The sequence below is a fragment of the Abramis brama genome (assembly GCF_963993115.1).
Source record: "Abramis brama genome assembly, chromosome: 1".
Classification (NCBI taxonomy): domain Eukaryota; kingdom Metazoa; phylum Chordata; class Actinopteri; order Cypriniformes; family Leuciscidae; genus Abramis; species Abramis brama.
Genome location: NC_139963.1, coordinates 61,841,177 through 61,851,746, shown reverse-complemented (window position 1 = coordinate 61,851,746; position 10,570 = coordinate 61,841,177). Strand labels below are relative to the sequence as shown.

General features: G+C 37.9%; 1 protein-coding gene across 1 annotated transcript; it reads right to left on the bottom strand.

Moving 5' to 3' along the window:
• Nucleotides 1-5,681: 5,681 nt before the first annotated feature.
• LOC311081926 (uncharacterized protein) lies at nucleotides 5,682-9,657 on the bottom strand (the record flags this gene model as incomplete). Its single annotated transcript, XM_084112617.1, has 4 exons — nucleotides 9,529-9,657; nucleotides 8,119-8,419; nucleotides 7,270-7,335; nucleotides 5,682-5,724 (listed from the first exon to the last, which is right to left on the bottom strand). Exons 1-4 carry the CDS (start codon nucleotides 9,584-9,586, stop codon nucleotides 5,682-5,684), a joined length of 468 nt encoding a protein of 155 aa, XP_083968743.1. The 5' UTR covers nucleotides 9,587-9,657.
• Nucleotides 9,658-10,570: the final 913 nt, after the last annotated feature.

Genomic DNA, 10,570 nt, shown 5'->3' with positions numbered 1-10,570 from the left:
AAAATGGCTGTATTGAATATTTTAGTGTTAATATCATGTTCGATAATTGTGTCATTGATCAAATATATTCAATATTTCTTGCTAAAGAAACATGGGATTTTTGCCTATAATGTTTTAAAAATAATAACTAGAAGATAAATTTATCTCATTCATGGAAAGTTTCAAGGACATATAATCAACTTATAAAAACGCAACAAATTAATCATAATATTTTATAATGGTTGTCTTCTTTTTACTATTACATCAGGGCTCACTTCCATGTCCTTTCACTTTATATTTCTCTCTTTGAATTATTTTGATGTACTGAACATTTAATTTAATAATTTTCTTTCATGTCAGACCTGATGGAAGAGAGTGAGGAGAGTGAAGAACTGAGTGAAGTGAAGGAGGAGAGTGAAGAACTGAGTGAAGTGAAGGAGGAGAGAGAAGAACTGAGTGAAGTAAAGGAGGAGAGAGAAGAACTGAGTGAAGTGAAGGAGGAGAGAGAAGAACTGAGTGAAGTGAAGGAGGAGAGAGAAGAACTGAGTGAAGTGAAGGAGGAGAGTGAAGAACTGAGTGAAGTGAAGGAGGAGAGTGAAGATCTGAGTGAAGTGGAGGAGGAGAGTGAATAACTGAGTGAAGTGAAGGAGGAGAGAGAAGAACTGAGTGAAGTGAAGGAGGAGAGAGAAGAACTGAGTGAAGTGAAGGAGGAGAGTGAATAACTGAGTGAAGTGAAGGAGGAGAGAGAAGAACTGAGTGAAGTGAAGGAGGAGAGAGAAGAACTGAGTGAAGTGGAGGAGGAGAGTGAAGAACTGAGTGAAGTAAAGGAGGAGAGTGAAGAACTGAGTGAAGTGGAGGAGGAACATCATGTCAAACCTGGAGAAAAACCTTTGAGTCGCTCAAAGACTAAAAATACATTTTTAAAGAAAAGAAGAGCCAAGAAAACTTTCACCTGCACTCAGTGTGGAAAGAGTATCACAAACAAATGTAGTCTTGAGATTCACATTAGAGTTCACACTGGAGAGAAGCTGCATGTATGCCATCAGTGTTGGAAGAGTTTCAGTCAACCAGACCACCTTAAAGTACTCATGAGGATCCACACCGGAGAGAAGCCATTCATGTGTGATCAGTGTGAAAAGAGATTCTCAAACAAAAAAAATCTTAAAATTCACATGAGGATCCACACTGGAGAGAAGCTGTTCACATGTGATCAATGCCGCAAAACATTTCTTAGGGCTTCACACCTGAAGAAACACCTGATAGTTCATACAAATGAGAAGCCGCATTCATGTTCTGTGTGTGGAAAGAGTTTTTCACTGCTGCACACTTTACATAGACATGAGAAAATTCATACTGGTGTGAGAGAGTACATGTGCTTTGAGTGTGAGAAGACTTTTACTACAGTGGACAGTTTAAAACTGCACCAGAGAATTCACACTGGAGAAAAACCTTACAAGTGTTCACAGTGTGACAAGAGATTCAGTCACTCATCATCTCTGAAAACACATGAGAGGATCCACACCGGAGAGAAGCCGTTCTCATGTGATCAATGCGGCAAAACATTTCTCTGTGCATCAAACCTGAAGAAACACCTGACAGTTCATACGAAGGAGAAGCCACATTCATGTTCTGTGTGTGGAAAGAGTTTTTCACTGCAGCAAACTTTACATAGACATGAGAAAAGTCATACTGGTGTACGAGAGTATGTTTGTTTTGAGTGTGGGAAGACTTTAACAACAGCAAACAAGTTAAAACTGCACCAGAGAATTCACACTGGAGAAAAACTTTACAAGTGTTCACACTGTGACAAGAGATTCAATCGGTCAGAACATCTGAAAACACATGAGAGGATCCACACTGGAGAGAAGCCGCACACTTGTGATCAGTGTGGAACAAGATTCTCTATTAAAACTTACCTGAAGCGACACATGAAGATCCATGCAGTGGAGAAACCACATCACCTCAGTCTGAGATCATGGTGAGTAGTTAATTTTAATGTGCTGAGCAACAAAGTCTCTTCTAAGTTAGACACACATCACCCTATAGCCAGATCTCTCCTCTCTACCTATAGCCGGTGTGTGGTGAGCACAGGACATTTTGTTGATTGATTGGTATCTATTAACTTTTGTTCAGCCAACAGGAATATCTAATTTGTCAGTTCAGATTAATGCAAAAAAACGCAAATTCATTATAATCCATTATAAAGCTTGGGATAGCCAGGACATTTTTTTTTATATATATAACTGATAGTATTTGTCTAAAAGAAGAATGTTATACACACCTAGGATGACTTGAGGGTGAGTAAATCATGGGCAATGACTTGGAAACCAGGAGAGAAACATTGTGCCTTGAACTAACAAGTTCATGAAGTTTTAAGTTATAAGGCTTTTAAGTCCATGTGGGAAGCATTTCAATCATCCATCTTCTCTATGCAAACATACAAAACACATTCACTGTAAGTAGAACCTCTTCAGATCCAGCACTTTCAGGTTTGATACTGTGTCTTCGCCAAATGTCAAGTGAAGTTTATTTTTTATATAGCGCTTTTTTTTTCTTTTTTTTTTCACAGTACTGATTGTGACACAATAATGCATCAAGCAATAAAATATAATCTGGATAAATCTTTCACAACCAGCCATAACAACCAACATGACTAAGAAACTTTATCTGAAGTTTTCACAGTGAATAAAGTTCATCTTTAAAACCAGCAGATTCAACTGTGGGATTCAGATCAACTCAAAGTTCCTCCCCAAGGATCAATCTCAAAAAGTTTATTCTTGTATATCATTTTGCTTCATGATGTACATTTTTTTTTGTGTGTGTGCTTATGAGTTTCATATGGTCACTTGTCTTATAATCCAAATGTATCTCAGTATTTTGCTTACTCTTTCATGAAGGAAAGTAAAAGCTTAAGCTGAAGAAGAGGCTGTAACACACAATTTATTTTTATTTTGTTTTTCATTGTTGTTTTTAAAATGATAATTGTTCTTCCATTTATGATTTATTTAGAAAACCCTGATGCAAAATATAATATTAGGCAATTAAAAGCATTGGGAAATTTAAAACAGAGAACCCAAAAAGCAAACATAATACTTCATGGTTTTCAGATATTATGACAGTAATATCATGATGGTATGATAAACTATACTTTACTCCACACATGACTGAGATAGAATGAGACGGCTGTTTGTCTACATTAAATCATAATAATAATAATAATTCATTACATTTATACTTACAATTTTCTCTGCACTCAAAGCGCTTTACAAAGAAGGGGGAAATCTCAAGTCAAGTCAAGTTACCTTTATTTATATAGTGCTTTTTACAATACAGATTGTATCAAAGCAGCTTCACAGTGATAACATGAAAATAATACAACAAAGTTTGTTTCTAGAAGAAAACTGCATCATCGTCCACCCTAAGTAAGGCAGATCAATAATATTGTTGAATATTAAATGTCCCCAACTAAGCAAGCCAAAAGCCAAGGCAACAGTGGCAAGGAACCAAAACTCCATCAGGTGACAGACCTTAGACCTTAGTCCTTCCCATGCTGTCTAGCATATAGCGCAACGAGTTCTCTCCACTGCGTACGACCAGACGCTCGGTCCTCAGCTTCCATACAGCTGATGCTGAGTCGCTTCAAGTTGTCTTTGAACGTGGGTCGTCCACGTCCAAGCTTCGCATCTAGCGGTTCCCAGTACATGGCACGCCTCACGCATCAGGCCTTCACAGGGCTGATGAGGCTGGCACTTCAGGGATGCGTCATGGGATGGGTCCAGGTGCAGGTCCACCATCTGATCTGGATACGGCTGGGATCCCGCTGAATTCAGTAAACAGGGAGGGACTGGTTGACACTTCAGGACTGCTTTGTCATCGTGTCCAGGCGCAGGTCCTTCATCAGATCTGGATACGGCCTAGATCCGGCGGACTGCGGTAAACCTCGGATAAACAGAGATACTAATATTAGCGTAGACGCCATCCTTCTTATGATGTACCAAGTACATCAGGATTTATGGGAAGTGTTCCTGGTTCCGGCTGACCTAAACTATGCAGCCTAACATTGAATTATAGAAGTCTATAGTCAAGTATATTTGTATAGCGCTTTTCACAATACAGATTGTATCAAAGCAGCTTCACAGTATTAAATTAAAATAATACAACAAGGTTTGTTTCTAGTGGAATTTATTTATTGATAAAATCAAATTAAATATCCCCAAAATATCCCCAACTGAGCAAGCCAAAGGCAACAGGCTATAATGTGTTATGTGTATGCTAGGCCAAAGAGATGTGTTTTTAGTCTAGATTTGAACTGACAGAGTGTGTCTGCTTCCCGGACAATGTTAGGAAGATCGTTCCAAAGTTTTGGTGCTAAATAGAAGGATCTACCGCCAGCAGTCGATTTTGATATTCTAGGTATTATCAACTGGCTGGAATTTTGAGATCGGAATAGACGTGAAGGACTATAAAGCGTTAAGAGCTCACTCAAGTACTGGGGAGCTAAACCATTTAGTGCTTTTCAAGTAATCAGCAATATTTTAAAATGTATACAATGTTCAATAGGGAGCCAATGCAGTGTCGACAGAACAGGGATAATATGGTCAAACTTCCTGGTTCTGGTAAGAACTCGAGCTGCTGCGTTTTGAACTAGCTGTAGTTTGTTTATTAAGTGTGCAGGGCAACCACCCAGTAGAGCATTACAATAATCTAGCCTTGATGTCATGAACGCATGGACTAATTGTTCTGCATTTGTCATTGAGAGCATAGGATGTCATTTAGATATATATTTTAAGATGAAAGAATGCAGTTTTACAGATGCCAGACACGTGACTTTCAAATGAAAGATTTGTATCAAAGAGCACATCCAGGATCCTAACCGACGACAAAGACTTAACAGAGCAGCCATCAAGTGTTAGACAGTATTCTAGGTTATTATGTGAGGAAGTTTTTTTGTCCAATAATTAGAATCTCTGTTTTTTCAGAGTTAAGTAGTAGGAAATTGCTAGTCATACAGTTTTTTTATATCATCTATTCATTCTGTTAATTTTGTGAATTGGTAAGTTTCGTCAGGGCGTGAGGAAATATAGAGCTGAGTATCATCAGCATAACAGTGAAAACTAATTCCACGTTTCCTAATGATATCTCCTAAGGCTAGCATGTACAGAGTGAACAGCAGCAGTCCTAGTACTGAGCCTTGTGGTACGACATACTGAACTTGTGATCGATAAGACATCTCTTCATTTACTGCTACAAACTGATAACGGTCAGATAAGTATGATTTAAACCATGCTAATGCAATTCCACTAATGCCAACATAATTTTTGAGTCTATTTAAAAGAATTTTGTGGTCAATAGTGTCAAATGCAGCACTAAGATTGAGTAATACTAATAGAGAGATACAACCATGATCGGATAATAAGAGCAATTAATGTGTGACTCTAATGAGAGCTGTCTCTGTACTATGGTACGGTCTAAATCCTGACTGAAAATCCTCACAGATGCCATTTCTTTCTAAAAAGGAACATAGTTGTGAAGATACTGCTTTTTCTAGTATCTTTGACAGAAAAGGTAGATTCAAGGCTGTTTAATCATAGCCAGCTTAAAAGTTTTTGGTACATATCCTAACGTATCCTCAACCATTAGTAACATTAGTAACTCTTATTTTTGTTTGCTGTGTTGTCGTTTTAACCTCTAGATCTGAGTTGTTAGTTCAACATATCAAATCCCCATGAGCTGGAGCTATCCAGCCTGTACAGGAAACACAAATAATTAGTTAAACTTTTGAGTCTTCGGGTTTGAGTTGTTTATTCTTTTCGTCCACTAACATTTTGTAACGTTGGTCCGTGCCAGTTTGCGAACGTCCCTATTTCATCCCTCTTCTGACATTTCCATAACATTTCCATTCGCCTGTGCATTGGCTTTTATCATCAGACCTGACACCTTGCAACTCAGACAATAGAAATTTTTAACAAAAATATAAACCCATATTGGATTTTAAAGTGGATGTGGTTATTCCTTAAAAACATCCCTAATTAACTGTAAAAATGGATTTTATGCAGAAACCATGTTTTGTTTTGCAGATTGACATGGTTTTAATGCAATCAAAGAGTAAAAGATAGTAAAGATTTGTATTCATTGTAAAATTAAGTTTAGTTAGTAAAAAAATAGTAACTTCTCTGCGTAGCCGGTTACTTAACATCAAAACAGGTAGGCCATAAATATTTATTTACTGCTGGATCACATGTGGCTATATAATATTCTCTACTGCATGCCTATGCTTTTTCTGTAATGGACAGTCTGTATTAATATCTGTGGGCATGATTGTCGGTGGTGGTAGATATGTTTGAGGCCTATAATAAAATGTTACAGAGTAGCGTGTTTGTATGTGTGTGCGTCTAGCAGAGACAGCACACGTCAGAGAGAGCTTAAAGTGATATTGATGTTGGTCTCGGGTCGGGTTTGGGCTGAAAAATTGAAGACGTTTTGGGCTGGGGCCGGATTAGGGCTTGAACACCACGGGCCAGGTCTCGGTTTAGGGCTGGATGTTTTGCCCCGTGCAAGGCTCTAGGCAGTATGCTAGCTGGAGCCGTTTACCTCCAGTCTTTGTGCTAAGCTAGGCTAGCGGTGGGTGCGTCAGACAGAGTTACGGCATGCACGGAGATGAAAAAGCTATGTATGGACTTATCTAACTCTCGGGGATACAGTGAATAAGCTAAAGTCCCAAAAAGTCGGTGTGTTCCTTTAAACTAAAGTTACGGCTATCTCTTGACCCCCTCACACAATCGATTGTCAATGCAGGTGTCTCTTGTTCTGTCCCTTTAGTTTGGTTTCACCTTGTGGATCAACTGATTACTGCAAAGCAATACAATTCAAAGCACAGGTGCGAGTGGTGTGCATACTATTCTGGTAATGAACTGTATCACATGCACTGTATGAGGAGCCTTGCATACACATAAAAACCAAAATATACTTGATTAACGGCTGTTTGAAAACATGAAAATACAGTTTCACATTCTTCTCAAAGAAGACCTGACAAGTCGGTGTCAGAAACAGAAAGTTGTGCTGCGCTGCCTTTTATAGTGCTTTATTTCTGCTTTTCCAGGAGCGCCACCTACAGTGAGAGAGTGAATTTGCATCTACTGCTATTTTATGCATTTGTCTGAACAGACAATCGGAAAATCGGACTGAGCTTTTGTGTTGGTGTGAACATGAGTTAGTAGAAACCAATCAACCAACAAGAGTTTCCTCTCACTCATCGTGTTGTTTCTCAGCACATAAAGATGAACTACTCACCGTGATCTCAGACTGTGGTGATGTGGTTTCTCCACTGCATGGATCTTCATGTGTTGCTTCAGGTCACTTTTAATGGAGAAACTCTTCCCACACTGATCACACGTGTGCGGCTTCTCTCCAGTGTGGATCCTCTCATGTATTTTCAGACTTATTAAATATTTGAATCTCTTGTCACAGTGTAAACACTTGTAAGGTTTCGCTCCAGTGTGGATCCTCACATGTGTTTTCAGATTTTCTGACCGACTGAATCTCTTGTCACAATGTGAACACTTGTAAGGTTTTTCTCCAGTGTGGATCCTCTCATGTATTTTCAGATTTTCTGACCGACTGAATCTCTTGTCACAGTGTAAACACTTGTAAGGTTTTTCTCCAGTGTGAATCCTCTCATGTGTTTTCAGATTTTCTGATCGACTGAATCTCTTGTCACAGTGTGAACACTTGTAAGGTTTTTCTCCAGTGTGAATTCTCTGGTGCTGTTTTAAACTGTCCGCTCTTGTAAAAGTCTTCTCACACTCAAAGCACATGTACTCTCTCACACCAGTGTGTATTTTCTCATGTATATGTAAAGATTGCAGCCGTGAAAAACTCTTTCCACACACAGAACATGAATGCGGCTTCTCCTTCATATGAACTGTCAGGTGTGACTTCAGCTCTGATGCAGAGAGAAATGTTTTGCCGCATTGATCACATGAGAACGGCTTCTCTCCGGTGTGGATCCTCATGTGAACATTAATATAACTTTTGTATGTGAAACTCTTCCCGCACTGATCACACGAGAACGGCTTCTCTCCGGTGTGAATTCTCATGTGAAGCTCAAGACTTTGTTTGCTTGATAAACTCTTTCCACACTGAGTGCAGGTGAAAGATTTCTTGGCTCCTCTTTTCTTTATAAATGTCTTTTTAGTCTTTGAGAGACTCAAAGGTTTTTCTCCAGGTTTGACATGATGTTCCTCCTCCACTTCACTCAGTTCTTCACTCTCCTCCTTCACTTCACTCAGTTCTTCTCTCTCCTCCTCCACTTCACTCAGTTCTTCTCTCTCCTCCTCCACTTCACTCAGTTCTTCACTCTCCTCCTTCACTTCACTCAGTTCTTCACTCTCCTCCTTCACTTCACTCAGTTCTTCTCTCTCCTCCTCCACTTCACTCAGGTCTGAAATGAAAGATACAAATTGAATTTTTATTTTCAGTACATCAAATGGACATAAAATTATGTTAGACATCTGCTACATAATATTATCATGAATGAAGTACACCGATCTTGAATATTTAATTTTTTAAAACATTATAGACAAATCCCATATTTCTGTAGTGAGAATTATTAATTACATTTGATCAATGAAACAATTAAAATATACAATACTTCCCTATTTTCACACCAACTTTTAGATATTTAATTTATTTTACTTAAGACTTTTTTAATTACTGAGGGCCGGTCACACAGACATTTTTGTTCCACCGACTTCCATTCATTCACATGTGAAACCAGTTTCAGTTTAAGTTTACAGTGTCCGTAGAAATTTCACATGCAGAAAATCTAGACTGGCCGCGGCTTTAACTAGTTTTAAACTAGCTATTTTTATTAGCATTATATGTGTTCTACATGTTTCACTCAACCCTGTTACTCCTGACATGATTTTCCTCCTTTTAAAACAGCATTTCTTAAAACCTGTGACACACAGGAAATGACATCATCTGGGCTCTTTCTACTGCATGATGGGAAGACAGGAAAATAATCTCAATCCATTGTCTCAGTTTTTACACAAACTGTAGCATTGACTGTGTTCATCAACCCTGTTACCAAAGTTATTATAAGAAGAATAATCTCAATAAATAGTAATAACTTATATTATTTTTAAGAAATACAACCTTATCTGGAATGTTATGCTTACAACCTGTCAACCATTCTGGAAAGTTAATTTACTTGATATAGTTTGTCGTTTACTCTGTTAATTGCTAATATAATTATAATGATAACTATATTGAAAAATGTCAAACATTTTGGCAACATTGTTGCAAATAAATTGTGAACGGGATATAAATTGATGTTACATAGCTAGAATATTTAGTTTGACCTGATATTGACAAACAGTATAAAATTGTATAACCCTCCCATTACTGACCATTTGTTGAAAACTAACAAACAAGAACATTCTTACCCATTTCATAGTTTAACTGCATATCTAAATGTGATGAAGTGCTTGAATGTTTCTAACATGAATGTTCTTCAGCATCATGAATGAATGAAGAATAAACACCAACCTCTTTGTTCTTCAGGATCTTCAGTGTGTTTCATTCTGCAGGGTTCTGGATCACTCATGTTCTCACTGTCCTCTTTAATAAACTCAGTCTTTGCAGATTTCAGCTCTTCCTGATGCTCTGATGCTCGTCTTCACTTGAAGCTGATGGGAATTTACAGCATTTATTGGAGAATTACTGTGGGAGGAGCTTCAATGATGATGTGATTGCTGTGGGAGGAGTTTCAATGATGATGTAATTGCTGTGTGGGAGGAGCTGATCTGCCAAAATCAAAAATATATCAGTTACTGAGTTTGTTTTTATACTTAATATCACACATAAGCATGTATTTTTATTTGTCTGTCTATGGTAAAGTAACTGGTTCTAATACATAACTTGTTTTATTGCTAACCTGAACATTATCCTGCTTCTTCATTAAAATATAGGCAGATATCCAGAAATACAGAAAAGAACAAAAATAATGTAAAGTCAATTCGAAAATAAATAACAATGGTGAGAATAGTTGAAAGCATGAACAGAAATAAATTTACATATTTGTAGCCAACAAATACCTCAGTCTGTTGACACCAATGAAATGAGCTTTAAGTGTCAATTTACAGGAGATCTGAAGACATCAGTATAATAAATGAGGTGAAAACAGGAACTATTGACGTGGAATATGGGTATAACTAGCCCATTTACTGCCCTAGTACAGCCGTTGTCACTTTAAAAGCATTCATGCGAATTAAATGAGGGTCAATGGCCTCATCATCACAGTATGCTAATGCTGTGAATCTGATGCGAGGGAATCGTCATTATGCAGATTGAGGACTGATGTGTCTCTTACACCTCTAACACACATCTGTGCCATTTGCTTCACAGGACAAACACACTTCTTCCCACTACATACTATTGATCTACTAGTGTGTTTCCTAACATGTTTGGTCTCATCTGACAGCTTATAAACTGAACAGAATTGTGTTGAACTTAATAGAGATATTAAAGTATCGTAATGTACAGTCTAGGCACTGCTGCTTGAAACATGCACTGAGGAGAATATGTTAAT